General features: G+C 40.5%; 1 protein-coding gene across 1 annotated transcript in view; it reads left to right on the forward strand.

Moving 5' to 3' along the window:
• The first annotated feature begins 842 nt into the window (after window positions 1–842).
• The window catches only part of SPON1 (spondin 1), a 197,999-nt gene continuing 184,157 nt past the window's right edge, over window positions 843–14,684 (forward strand). The window contains exons 1-2 of the mRNA XM_062577305.1: window positions 843–1,132; window positions 7,887–7,993. Of these exons, the coding sequence (XP_062433289.1) occupies window positions 910–1,132; window positions 7,887–7,993 (330 nt within the window). The 5' untranslated portion in view covers window positions 843–909. The remainder of the gene's footprint in view (window positions 1,133–7,886; window positions 7,994–14,684) is intronic.

Consider the following 14,684-nt stretch of genomic DNA (forward strand, 5'->3'; position numbering starts at 1 on the left):
CTTGTATAAAATCAAATGATGATTCCTGCTGTCTCCTGTAAATGTCTCCTGTAAATGTCTGTCAGTTTTCCTGAACGCCTGAACAGACCTCCTCTGCCTCAGTGGGACTGTGTGCAGGGCTGTCCAGAGTGTGTGCACGTGTGCTTACATAGCAGGCATCCCTGAGGCACACAACTGCAGGTCAATGTAGAAACAAATCTTATATTTCTGGCATATTCCCCCTCTGCATCTCTCTCTCTCTCTCTCTCTCTCTCTCTCTCTCTCTCTCTCTCTCTCTCTCTCTCTCTCTTTTTTTTTTTTTTTTTTTTTTTTTTTTAATTTTGCACCCAAGAAACCCGCCTGCTGTTTCTTGCCTTAGAGGTGCTGCGGGAGTGCGTGGTTACCTTGGTCCATCTGCACTGAGGTACTCGATAACGTTAGCGGTGTCTGGAGATTCGGGGAAAGACGGGAGCGGGCTGGGGTGGGAAATGAGGAAAGCTCCGAGCGGCGGCCGCGGCCGCGGCCTTGGGCAGAAGGAGCGCGGCGCTGCCTTGCCGGGCGGCAGCGGCTCCGCCGGCCGCGGCGCTGGGCGCGGCGGCGTCGCCGGGCTCGGCGCGGCGCGGCGCGGCTCGGCTCGGCGCGGCTGAGCACGCACCGCCGCGCCGCCGGTCGCCCGCGCTGAAACAAAACAGCGCGTCGCTCCGGCATCTGGGCAAGATCAGGCTTCCCTGCCCCCGCCCCTGCTCCCTCCCTCGCTGCCTGCCTCCCCGCCCCGCGCTCCTCTCCCTCCTTGCTACCGCCCTCCGCTCCGCTCCGCTCCGCTCCGCTCGCCGGCAGCCGCCGAGCTGCTCCCTCCGACCTGGCCGCGCCGCTCTGCCGGGGCGCGGGCACCGCCGGCCGCCCCCGCCGCCCCCCGCGCCCAGCCCGAGGATGGGGCTGCCCCTGCGCCCCTTCGCCCTGCCGTTCCTAGCCCTGACTTTCCCCTTGGTGGCCCGGGGATTTCCTGACGAAACCCTGGAGAAAGCCGCGAAGTCGGAGGGCTATTGCAGCCGGATCCTGCGAGCCCAGGGCACGAGGAGGGAAGGGTACAATGAATTTAGCCTCAGGGTGGAAGGCGACCCGGAATTTTACAAGCCCGGGAACAGTTATCGGGGTAAGTTGGCTGTTCTCTGCTTCGAAAAATAATAACAGTGGCCAGGACAAGTGTCAGTGAAACTCCGAAGTGTCTCTCCCCATCGTCTCCGTAGCCCGTTTGGGGTGACTGTATGTGTGTGTGTGTGTGTGTGTGTCACTGTGGGTTGAGGCAGGGTAATATACCCCCACACATTACTTTCTTGGGGATGCTTTCATGACAAGCAAGAGGGAGTTGGATTGCACAGTGTCACTTCACTCCCAAATATTAGCTTGATATCAAGAGGAATTTCCTCTGTCTTTTGTAAATTCTCGCTGCTGGTTGAATGCCAGCACAGGATCGCAAGTTGGTGTGGCACAAGAAATGTGCTCTTCCTCCTGTTCACCTGGCTCGGTGGGATTTCTTCCTACCCCATTAAATATAGCACAGTGGCGAGCAACCGTAACATCCAGTGGAAAGGAGAGGAAACTTGGAGGTAATTGTTCTTGTCCTGAAATATAAATGTTAATATAATGAGTTAGCATATGGGCAAACAGTGATGTAGGAGGTTGCCAACTTCCCACATTTTCCACTTATGTTTATCCCCTATCCCTCTTTTCTTTTTTCTGGGGGAATGAACAGATGGTGCAAACAGGAAAGAGGCAGAGACAGTGCTAATGACCACTGTAAATAAGAGGCATTCATTCTCTGCTGAGCTTTTCACATACAGTCCTTGAAATCAGCTTCAACTTCCAAACACATTTCAGCGTATTTTTCTAGTAAATAGGTAAAGGCAGTTTTTAGTCACTTTGTTTGCCTTAACATACAATGCTTTTTGGAAACGAACGTTCCTGGAATATGCTTTGTATTTCTAAAGTACTTTGGAAAGAATTTGGATATGGTATATAAAAATGATCATTTTCTTTTATAAGCAAAATGAATGGTGTCTTGGACAAACCATCCTTTGGGAAAAGAAATTTTGAGAGCTTTTCTTCTAAGTATTTGTCCTGACCTTTATTAGATTCAGTGTAAAGAACAATGTTTTCTTTTTACATGAACATGGAAATTCTAGTAAGGCCAAAAAAAAAAAAAAAAAAGGTATACCTATAATATAATCATTACCTTAAAAATGTTAAAAAAATTTGTTCAAAACCTGTTTTGAGCATCAGGCTGTAACTTTGTATGTTTTTTTGGATTAAATTTTCTCACAATAATAAGTATCTTAATGTGGTGTGAGGAAATGTACATTCCCCACAAATAAATTAACTGTTCCAGACATTAGAATTAGTACATTGAGTCTGAAAGGCTTCATGTTGCATGTCAGTTTGATATGTGTTCAAGGTAGGATAGAGACAAGTGTTGAGTTCTTTGACAGAGATAAACATGTGAATGTGTGTTCCTAAAGAGTTTCATGAATTATCTCTGGAAGTAACATAGGGTATCTTCAGTCATCTACCAAAGAAGTTTCTATTAGATGGAAATATAGTGGGGAAGGAAACTCCAGATGAATTAGCAGAGCTAATTTTGCAGATAATTAGGTCGTGGTATTTAGAACTCAATTAATAAAATAATCACATTAGTATATTGTAGCTTCTTAGCACTGAGAAAATTATAGGTAATGGTAAAAAGTTAAGAGGTAGACCAAAATACTTGTCCAGGTTTTTGGTATTTTAAGAAAAAAATTTTTGTGTGACACCTAAGCTTATGTAAATGGTCCTTAAAGGACACTTCCTGAATGATAGAAAGAATGTAAGTAAATGATAAAAAAAGAATGTAAGTAAATGTTCTGGTAACAAATACGCTATCCATAGCAATTGTTAACACTAATGGCATTACAGAAAGTTTTAAGAGGTCATTTTCAAAGGAAATTCCACAGCACAACTAAAACTATACTCCTGCTTTATATGAAAGTAGAGAAAATCCAACTAATTAAAAAAAGAAACTGTGGGATTACAGCAAGCTTTTCTGTTTTTTTAATCTTGTACAACACTGCAGAAGATTCTCACAGCCTCAAATGACTTGGAGCCAATTGTGCCTGTTCCCATAACCCCTGTCTGATTTAATGCTGTCTGGGTCCATGGCACACTCCCTAGCAGGCTTCTGGAATAAACTAGTTTTTATGCAAGGTGCACGACACAGGAATTAGTTCTACAAACAAAATCAGTGCTCCATCAAATTGATGGTATAGGTGCATCCATTTACATTTGTGACTTTCCTGATCATTGGTTGACATGGCACCCATGGTTTGACCACCAAGCTGCAATGACCAGAGGAAGCACTGCAGCACTCCAGTGGCATGGGAATGAGAAGACAAAGTCCACAGCTGCCCTATGCCCTTGGGAAGCTTTTATGCCCTTCCTGCAGTTAGTGACCTTTAGATCAGCCAGGAGCTGTTTGCCCATGGGGGAAGTCACTGGGGGTCTGGGCGTAGGGGAGTCTTGCCTCCCATCTCACTGGAGCCACAGGAGAAGAAAATGTCCCTGAGCGCTGACAAATCTCTCCTTGAATGGATGCGCACCTCCCTTCCTCCAAGCACTAGCAGCAGTAAACCAAGACATTTTCTCTTATCTCAGGCATCTAATAATGAAGTATCAGCAGTGCTGAGGAGCCCTGCTGCTTTCCTCCCTAAGGTCCAGAAAGCAGCAGTGGCCATGGGCTTGGAGATTTCCCCTGGGGGAGAGGGGAGGGGTGTCACTGAAGTCTGATCTCCACTTTGGAGGTGCCAGTGCTGCAGCGTGTGAAGGACAGAGCCTGCGCCTGCCTCCTCTTTGAGGTTGCAAGACTGACCCCTCCCCTCCCCCCCCCCCCCCCCCCCGTGGGACTGGTAGCCCAGTGCAGTCGGTGCCAGGCATGTCATCGTGGGGTCGGAGTCCCCTTGTAGCGACTGGCTGACTTAGACCATGACCAACTGCTTTTGCTTCTGCTGAAGCAACAAATTTTCCATTGCTTTCCAAGGCCAAAGTTGGGACTTAGGCTTAGAAAATGTTACTGGATAATGACCTTTGAAAGTAGTCAGTGCTGTCTTCATTGATCTGTAGAGCTAGAATAAGAATTGCATGAGATTTCCATGAAAAATGGAGTTGGTTTATCCTCTTAATATACATAAAAGAGTTTTAAAACTTAGTGTGTCTATTTCTCATGACAACGTGAAATGCAAATAGTTTCCTCCATAGTATTCTGGAATTGTTATTCTGCTGAAGACAGTAAGGATGTGACTAGTATATTCCTGTTAAATATTCCTTCTCTATGGATGCAGTTTCTATTTTTAATGAAGTTTTCACTTGTAAGACTGTTTACCTTCTCAGTTTTCAAGGACCAGCTCAGTTCACATTACATGCTTCATTTGCTTTGGTTCAAGAATTTCTCTTCTGAGTAATGTTGAATCTTTCTATTTCTTCCTGAAAACATACAAACATCTTTTACTCTAATGTATAAAGAAACTCTAATTCTGTACATATTTTAGCACCTCTCACATTTCACAAATTACTCACAGACTAGATAATAAAAGTACATTTGCTGGTACTTGTGCAATATCTAACATAGGATGTGGTGTAACATAGAACATGGAAAGTCAGATTTCCTGCCTGAAACCAAGCAGCAGTTGCTCTGATGATCCCAGCTGTAGCTGGGCCGCTGGCAAGGAGGAGAGGGTGCCGGAGGTGTGTGCGGACGGGTACCTTGCAAGGCATTCAGAGACTTGCCAGAGGCATTGGAGAGAAGTAACTGTTGAGTAATCTTCCTTTTAAAGTAAAATCTTTAACTTTGTTTGAGACTTGCGCTGAGATTTTACTGGTCTTTCCTGGAAGTTCATATTATTCAATGAACAATAATTGATGTGAACATTGTGTGACCAGTACTCGGCTGTTTTTTAAAATGGCACAAACAGAGCTTAGTCCGAGAAGTAAAACTTTCTACTCTTACGCAACAAGAAGTTGCTATCTCTTGTGGAAATCCAGATGTAATCTGGCAGTTTCCCACTCCATGTGGACCCCCACCTCCTTGTTCGGTAAAGAAAAAAACCATTTTAGAGCCAGTAACTACAGAACCATTGCCATAATAAGGCACTCTGTGTACGTTTATCAAACAAAAAGTTGCAATGTAACGTTATCTTAGCACGCTGGATAGTGCAGAGAATTGCCAGAAAGATTTCCAGCTCAAGCGTTAGCGTCTCTTCTGGCCCAGCTCCGGGGTGCCCAGCGTGTCCTTGAGCTGAGGTTGCACAGGCGCTTCCATCCAGCGGGGAACTGCACTGCTGCCGGGAGCTGCCGCCCGGCCTTCCTCCCCCGCAGGTCACAGTGTCCCCACCGCCAGCCGCTGCTGGCACGAGTGTCCCCGAGGCTGCACTGGGAATCCACCCTGGGAAGGGACCCGGCTGAACTCCCCACTCAGTTTTTTGGTTTTGTTTTACTTTACAGCTGGAGCTGCTCCCTGATTCAGCTGACAGCCCAGCTGCATGCGTGCTGCTCCGTAGGAGCTGGACAAGGGGGAGGGCAGGCTCACTCTCTTCGATAGAAGTTGAGATTTATTCTGGGTTAAAGTGACTGTGTAACCACAGCATGAGTATTGCTAACCCCAGACATTCAAAAACTATGAGTCAGCTGTTGGAATGCTCTTCCTCTCTTTTTGCTGCTGATTTTTTAGCATTTCAGACATCTTATGCTTAGTAGGTAGGTGTTTTGTTTAGGATTTTTAAAGTATTTTGGTTTGATCTTTAAATTTGAGAGGAAAATAATGAAACCTGTTGAGTCAGGTCACAGCTGGATTTTTCTGCTTGCATCAACATCTAAGTATCCCTGGTGTAACCTTTTATTCATAGTGATTCAGACTTCTGAATTACATATAATACATGGAAAAAAATTGTTGCCTGTACAAGACTTTTACAGGAATTAGCTTCTAGGAACCAGTCTTCAAGGGAGTGTAATGGCTTCATCCTCACTGAGTTCATCAGTGCTATTCTCAATTACTGCCACTGAGAGGCTGGCCATGGGTTTTTATTTAGATTGAGCTGCAAAAGCTTACAAAATCAGTCTAATAATTAATAGGAAGATAATGAACTAATAAATTGGAACAATGCTTGAAAAGTAATTAGGAATTTTAATCCTAATATGCTACTACTTGGTTTATGTATGTAAATGTGAAAATACTGTTTCTCACCCAAAATGAGAAGGTTTGACCAGGTTTGATCAGGTTCTATGAAGTGAGTAGAAAAGTGTGCTAAAAATCATGATAGTTGTGGGCCTTGCTAGTATGTCCATCAATACCCTGTATTTGTTCAGGTATTTGCAAATAACATTAATTCTCCTTGGTCTAAACATGGCACTTTCATTTCATATTTCAATTTTTTGTGTACCTGTCCAATCCTCCTCTCTTCTTGAATAGCTGGAAAAAGTTAGGTGCATTTGCACAAAAACCATGTTTTTCAGACCCAAATATAGCTACATAATGTTAGAAATCATCAAATATCCTATTTTATATTTTCCCGCTGTTGAATTTCTGGATCAAAGAGATCTCCATTTGTTCCAAATGAACACTGAACATGTTCTGAAATCCATACTTTTTAAGGGCTATCTGTCACTTTTAGTAATGCACTTCAATCCTTCATTGCCTGTTTGTTGAGAGGGAGCCTCTTGTGAATGCTCTTCTGTGAAGCGGCGTGGGTAGCTGCAGTTTGCTCTCTAAAGCTCTGGGTGGTCTTCGGGTTTTATTGTGCCCGTTGGGGCTGGAGAGTGTGACAGTACAGTGTACTAAAAGCCTCACAGTCTGCAGCATACTTAAAGTAAAATCCACTTTAAAGTATTAGTCCGGTTTTCTGAGTGATTTCCTTTTGTTCAGAAAGAAATATTTTCCCCTGAAACTTAACTCTGTTGCAGACTAGAATTCCTATAAGGTGTGGAAAAAGTTGGGGAATTTTAAAGTTACTGAACTGAGTCCTGCCCTGTACCTGTCAGCCCTGAGAAGGGGATGTGGTGGTGTGTAGGTACTGCAGTGATGGTGGCAAATAGCAGTAACATACCACAGTCTCTTGTATTATCTAAAAATTAAGGACACAGTCCCGATGCAGAGAATAGTAAAACTGGATTAGCTAGTATTGTGTTACGTTCTGTTGGCAGATCCAGTCACTGAAGGCTTCATGGACAAGACTGAAGTGAGAAGGGTGTTTTTGCTGGTGTGGGGATTAGCACATGTGGCTGGTGTGTGATTTGGCAGTCACAGCTGTCGGCACAATTTTAGAGGACTGTTTTAGCCCCCAGTTAAACTGTATGTCCAGTTCTGCCCTGAGGTTAAGAGAGTGGAACGATGGTTTTAGAGCTACCGCCTCTATTGGCTGCGGCGCCATGTGGAGTGTAGTTCAGTGGGAGCAGTTAGTACAGGAATCTCGCATTACGGCTCTGGATCTGGACACTTTCTGTGTACTACTGGCTAGATCCAGGTCTCTTCTCAGAGTAGGACCAAAGCTGAAGCCAAATGCTTCAGGAGATGTTCCTTCATATCAAAAATTCCTCTAGAGCTGAGCAGAGTAGTAGTCTGCTTTAAAAAGAAGTCTGGGTGAAAATAGCTGAGATGTTTCACATTAAAACTCTGCCAATGCTTTTCAGTTTACGTGGAAATTTGAGCTGAACTTGTTTGTATTCTGACTGCCGCTACTCCATGTTGTTAGCACTCTAGCTTTTGTTAATACGAATTCAGAACACCCATTTCAAACTGAACTCTGAAATGATACGCATGCATGTGGCTGATTTCACAGCTGATACTGTGTTTCCTTTATTTATTTAATTATTTCTATTTTATATCTCAGTGACACTTTCTGCTGCCACTCCTGCTTATTTTCGAGGATTCACATTGATTGCTCTCAAGGAGGGTAAAGAGGGTGACAAGGAAGAAGACCATGCAGGAACGTTTCAGGTGAGAGATCTTTCCCTGAACTGTATCTTCTAGGACTTTACCTTACTGTTTGCTGTGCTTAAAGGGAGCCATCATTTGCACAGCAGAATATGCTTGAGTAAGGATAAATATTTGTGCATGTTGGCCTGAATAAGAGAGCAGCATAATATATTTTATATTCTATGCAACCTCTTCAAGAGGTTAAGGCATTTGTATCTTGACTTCAACTCATCTGCCTAGGACACCTGGATTTCTGTTAGTCAAAGTTAATATGCAAATGATTTTATCCAAATCTTTTGCTTTTTGCATTGCATTTTTTTGTCTAGATATTTTGGTCCATTCAAATGTAGATTATGCTTCTGAGAAGTGTGCTTTCCACAACTGTAATGATTATTTTATCAGTCATAAATCAGATTCTGCTCTCTTAAAGAGGCTCATTATTACTTTATTTAACAAACAAATTGAGCAGGACGAAAAGCTGTTTTGTCGTAATAAAAGGGCCACGAGTCCAGAGTTATGATTCACAAAATAGTATTTTAAGCTATTTCAGTATCACATTGTTGGAAGTATTTTGGACAAAATTGAGAAAACGCATCATATTTATGAAAGTGGATAGAAATTACATAGGTTTGTTGTCCAGGATTCTCAGACTAGATGCTGTTTTTCTAGCTATTTGACATTCTGAACTGAGAAACATTACTATTTATGATATTAGTTACAGTTTATAGGAGGAGTAATATTACTGAGGAGTGCTAATTTTAATAATGATTTATAGAGAAAAGATTTCACTTATCACTAAGAATAACCTCCATATTTTCAAGAGAAATATTGAAAGATTTTAATTCTGATGAGCTATGTGGGGGAGGAAATCAATCTAATCATAGCATCTCTTCTTGAAATGTCTTTCATTGTTAGCATATAGCAAATATGATGAGCAAACTCGGTCTGTATTTGTCCTGTTTTCCTGTCTAGTCTATTTAGAGACTTCTTTCTTATTTTCATACATTAATAAGAAAATCTAGAATAAGTGATAACTTATTTGTTGTTGGAATAATTCCACTTTCCCTAAAACAACATGTTTTCCTAATATTATTTGGGAAAAATCTTTGAAATGGACAGTACAAAAGGAAAAAAAAAAAAAAAAAAAAAGCCCTCAAAACTCAACATTAAAGCAGCAGCTAATATTAAGGAGTAGAAATGTTGTCCTTCATCACTTTTAAAAGAAATTTCGTACCATTCATTTCTGTATTTCAGTTGTTAATGTCTCTGTCCCTATAGCTAATGGGAAAGATTTGGCATGAGTTTTGCCTTTATGGCCAGATGCTTGTCTAACTCATAATAAAGTGAGAAACTTGCTAAGCTTTGCCGAAGGAATTATAAAATGAGCGGAGAGTGGGAGGCAAATGGAAATTCTAAATAGATCAAAAAAAGAGAAAAAGCCTAATGGATCTCAGTGGAGGGAAGATTGTTTAATTAGCCTTATTATATGGATTGCAATCTGAAATCAGTATTTTAATTGGCAGATGAGAGTTTCAGGTTTTCTGCATAACTAAATTTGTGTTTTTGTGGCACAAACAGTACTTGCTGTGCTCTTCCCACATTAGCACAATTAACAGATGTTCATTCAGATAGTGCCTGCCAGTGCTGCCTGTATTAATACAGGATTTGAGATTCTTATTTAAGTATCTAATGATTACCTATGCTGATGAATACTGATACCTCTTGAATCATGACTAGGTACTAGGAACTAAAGGAGCAAAAATTCTTTAGTACAAACATGTGCAGTGTTGGATTACAATGTGAAGATGCTAATGGTGTCAAAACAGTTTTGCCAAAAAAGGAAAAACTATGTATAGTAATTTGCAGGACATTTACAGTTATGTATTTTCTGTGCTCGAATAGAAAATGTATTATTCAATATATTAGTTAATGAACTCAGCAAAAATCAATAAGTAATGGCAGAAGACTAGATGCAGGTTCAGGACTACTGGTATAGACCTTTGCCTCCAGAAGGAGACATGTTTGTGGTTCAAATCATAACCAAAACGAAGCAATACATCTGAACGCACCGTGCAGAGCCAAGAATTTTGTTCATATTCGCAAGACTTTGTATAACCAGAAAAGAAATTAACAGACATTGACAAAATAACTCACATATACTCCCCCCCCCCCACCATTTAATATATAAAACCCAATATAAAACACTGTATTTTTAATCCTGTGAGGGCCACTTCCAAATTAAGGCATATGGATTGCATTGATGGTCATGGGAAGAATCTGCATTGATGTACTGTGCTCAGGCAAAGATCCCACTGGCATCGCGAGGTCAGGTTTACGTAGCTGTTGAGCGCTGAACTGATCATGGGCCATTGCAATGCCTGAAAATGTCTGAGGGGAGCACGTGCTAGAGTAGCAGGGTGTTATATCCAGACTGGAATTGCCAGGGCTGTTACAACCCTCGTGGCGCGCTTGGGCAGGAATAGCGTTCTTTCCCGTGGTCAGTCACGCTGCAGCCGGTGGAGTTCTGCAGCATTGCGAAGGGTGAGCCCGCGGGAGGTGGCTGCCGGGAGTCTGCCCGCAGGGGCTGTGCTCTGCCCTTCCCGACCTCCTCGTGGCTCCTTTGCTCTTCTCTGACTCCGCAAGCCAGCAGATGTGGTCATTAAGCATTAAGCTGCAGAGCATTAAGCTGCATTAAGCATTAAGACTTGATCTTATACATAGCATAAGTGTTAAAATTCTTGGTTGGACAGGTGTTTTTTGCTTTACTCTTTAGGGTATCCTTTTATTTGCCCTAAAGTAGAGACCCTTACAGAAGTGTAGGTTGTTCTGCACAGTTCTAAATCGTTTTTTCGCTGAGAAAAACAAGAAATTAAAATCTGTTTTTACTGTCGTTTCTTTAATGTGGCCAAACTTCTACTACTTTGTCCTCATAAGCATACTCAGGGTACATTTTCGCTTCAAAATAGATCACATTGTTTCCCACAAGCACATAATCATATGTTGAATAGCTAAATTGAATATAGGTAGGGACTTATGGATGCCAAATTAAGTCATAGAAGTTTAGGGATGTAATAATGACTGTTACGCCAGTGGTAGTTGTACATCCCAGTGCCGTGCAGCATTATGAGAGCGTGGGATAGACTGTCCCATTTGGCCTCTTTATATAAGCCTTTCCCAACTGCTGTCCTGCTGCACCAGACTGCTGAACTTTCTGTTTTGTAGTGTTTAGCAACAGTCTGCAAATTGTTTGATGGCAGTTTAAAGGCAAATTATGCTCGAGGGCAATGATCAAGCACTGATTGACTATAGAACAGTATCTATATAGGCCACTTTAATCAACATGCATATGAAGTGTAATAGATTTAATTTAGTAAATAATGCAAAATAATAGAAATTTAGTGCTGAACCTCATCTTATCTATCCTACTCTGAGAAGTATTCCAAGAAATATTCCAAGAAGATTCTTGGTGGATGTTTTTTGGATCTATTCTTAAGAAATCTTTGTGAAAAAAAAATCCATAATATATCCAGATAGCCTGTTCAAATACTTCAATGTATTATACTTTACAGAAAGTTTAAAGAAAAACGTAAGAGTTTTCCCGAGTATCTAAACTGAGTCTTTGCTAACATTTTAATTTGATTTTTTACCAGACAATCCTCCTAAACTGATGATCTTTTAATATTATAGAAGACAGTAATTCTGAAGTTTCCTTTATTCCTTATCCCATTGCCCTGTTTCTTACTAAAATTATCATCTTCTCATTGCATTTTTTTTAACGTTGCCATTTCTGTAGACAAGTGAGAGTCCGGTCTTATTTATATTGGAACTGTGCACAGTAGTCAACCTGAGTACCTCCGCATACAATCATATAGAATCCAGAGACAAAAATTCATTAGACTATTATAATCACTTCCCTTGTTGGCATGCCAAGTATATGGGGCTTTATTGCAGTAGCATCACAGTATTTGTGTGTGGTCAACGATAAAGACCTAGATCCTTTCTTGCACATGCTGCTGCCTAATTTTGTGTCTATGCATTTTATTCAATGTGTAGAGTTGTGAATTTGTCTTACTGAATTTAATCTTGACTGTGTTCTCAATTTATCAAGAAGACATGGAATTACAATCCTATCTTTCAAAGCACTCACCAGTCCTTAGAAATTGGTGTTACTTGTGGACTTCATAAGTAATGTTTGTTTAATCTAACTGAAGTATAATATTGTTAGCAAATGTGACCTGTTTTTCTCGTGTATTTTGAGTCATAAAGACTCGAAATTAGACACTTCTCTGTCTCACTTTGGCATAATCAGCCATTAGATTCTTGTGTTATACTTGCTGTTTTTGAGATGACTTACTTCCAAATGCTTTCAGCACAATGTTCCTAAAGATGACCTTTTACTCTGCTGCTAGGAACATAAGAGGGCTTGACTTGGTTTGCTTTAGAGTGAATCAGGAAATTCTTAGTTTGTCACTGAACTCATCACTCATTAAAGTAAAGCCAATGTAGGAGCAGAAGCAAGAACAATATTTGAGAGAGTGAAACTTTCATTAAGGGTATAGCATTTATAAAAGCTAGAGGTATGTGATAAAGAAGAAAACGTTTAAAGAAGCTTGGAGTATTAGTGGATAAGTAAGAAAATTAAGTGGTCCTTTATTCTGAGTCCTCCTCTAGGTTTACACTGAAACAGTAGTGCCAAACATTGCTTTTGTTTTCAGAGACATGCTCATTTGTGATCATTTATGCTTTTTTGATGCTGGTTAGTTGCCCAATGGGCTTACCCAAGCTTTTAGAAAGGCAGTTCCTGAGTTGCTGTGTTCTGGCTTTGTATAGGAATTGTAAGAAAGTGCTTGGCATACTTCATTTTGAATGTAGCAGTCTTAAAAGACTTCTAGCAATGTCTCATGATTTATCAGTTCTTGTATTTGGTTTGTTTATTTTTCTAAAAAGCATAAAAGACAATTATTTCTTGAGATTTTTTTAATATTAAAATAAAGTTGTACTTACCATGTTGCACTCAACCACTTAGGTTTTTCTAATCTTATATACCAATGTGAATACATTAGGCTACTAGTAAGTGATTTGTCTGGAGATGTATAAAATGATGCAGTTCTGTTTAACAAATGAGTTCAGAGCTTTGCTAGTATTTTGCTCATGTTTGCCTGCTATACTCTTACTTTCCTAGTGTCTTAAGACAGAAACTGAGTCTGTCATGTAAGCATATGGAACTGCATTTTTACTTCTTTTCAATGTGAAATGTTCAATCATCCACTGGCTTGCAGTTCAGCTTTCTTAAAAAAAAAGCTTCCTTACCCACTAGTGAATGAAAACACAATATTCCTATCTAGTTAAAATTCTGAATTTTAAAAATTCTTAAGTTTTCTTGAAGGAGGACTGAGACATTTGAAGTGGGAAATGCGATCCCCAAGTGACATACAAATTGGGAGAGGAAGAAGGAAAAGAATGGATGAGATATTTATTTACTTGTGGCTTTAAAACTGGTGACTATGTGGCCATTGCTTGTATACCTAGTTTACATTTATTAAACAGAAAAGAGCACAAGGCTCTGTGAATTGGCTTCAAAGACGGATGGATGCAGTACCAAAAAAATGGGGTGGGAAGGGAGGGTTTGAAGTTGCATCCAAACCCCTAAATGAAAATTCTTTTTCCAAAGTTTTGATCAGCAGTTTCACAGTCAGCAGGAGATAAATCAATCTGAAACAGTTGTACATAGTCATTAAATTCATGATCCAACACCTTAATTAAAAGAGTGTATTAAAGATAAAAGGATGAGGAGATGCCAGGTATACGATTTGGAGACTGAGAAGGCAAAGATGAATTCTGAGTCTGTAATCTAACTGCTGTATATATCTCATTGCCTTTTTCATTTACAAGAGTATTTCTGAATTTATGCTAAAATACAGTCTCTCTTTACAATTACCATACAAGAATCATTGGGTATATTATTCTAGACAGATCTAAGAATTTTATAACAGTAACATAAGCTTTAGTTCACCTTTTCTTTAGGGTGGAATTGAGTGTCCTTGATGAAGATCTTCAGGCATTTGCTAGAACTCATTGACTTCCATTTCATGATGCTCTGGGCATCGGTTGATGCCCAGCTTCTAAAATGAGTTAAAAATAAAGTAGCAACTTGTTGCAACTATTTCTCCTGTTTATTGGAAAATGTGAACATTTTGAATGAGACTAAGTGACACTGGAGAATCCTTAACCTAATCTATTTAGGGGCAAGGTACTGGTTAAAATAGTCTCAAGAGGTAATTGAGTGTTGCTTTGGACAATAAAAGAGAACTGTACAAAATAAGTGTGATAAGTGTCAGGAACTTGCAGAAGAGGAACAGCTCCGTGGTCATGATTATTTGGTGCTGAACAGGCTGCAGAAAAAGTCAACTAGTTTTCAACCATGTATGGATTTTTTAACCTCTTCTTTCCATTGATTTTGTGTGTTCTGGTTTTTGTTAGGAATGAGGCAACAAACTTTATAATGCAACAGCATCAATTTTTTGAATGTATTAATTGCAGGTTGTTTATATCTTGGGAAACTCCCTCAACTCAATATACATAGTTGCTGTGTCTTCTAAAAGGAATTACTGAAACCACAAACCAGTTGAAGTAAGAAAATATGAGAAATTGCTAAATACTGCTTCAATATGTAGTGGATATTTGAAGTACTAACTAAAACATTTATCAAGAG

The sequence above is a fragment of the Rhea pennata genome, chromosome 5 (genome assembly GCF_028389875.1).
Source record: "Rhea pennata isolate bPtePen1 chromosome 5, bPtePen1.pri, whole genome shotgun sequence".
In the NCBI taxonomy this organism is placed as follows: domain Eukaryota; kingdom Metazoa; phylum Chordata; class Aves; order Rheiformes; family Rheidae; genus Rhea; species Rhea pennata.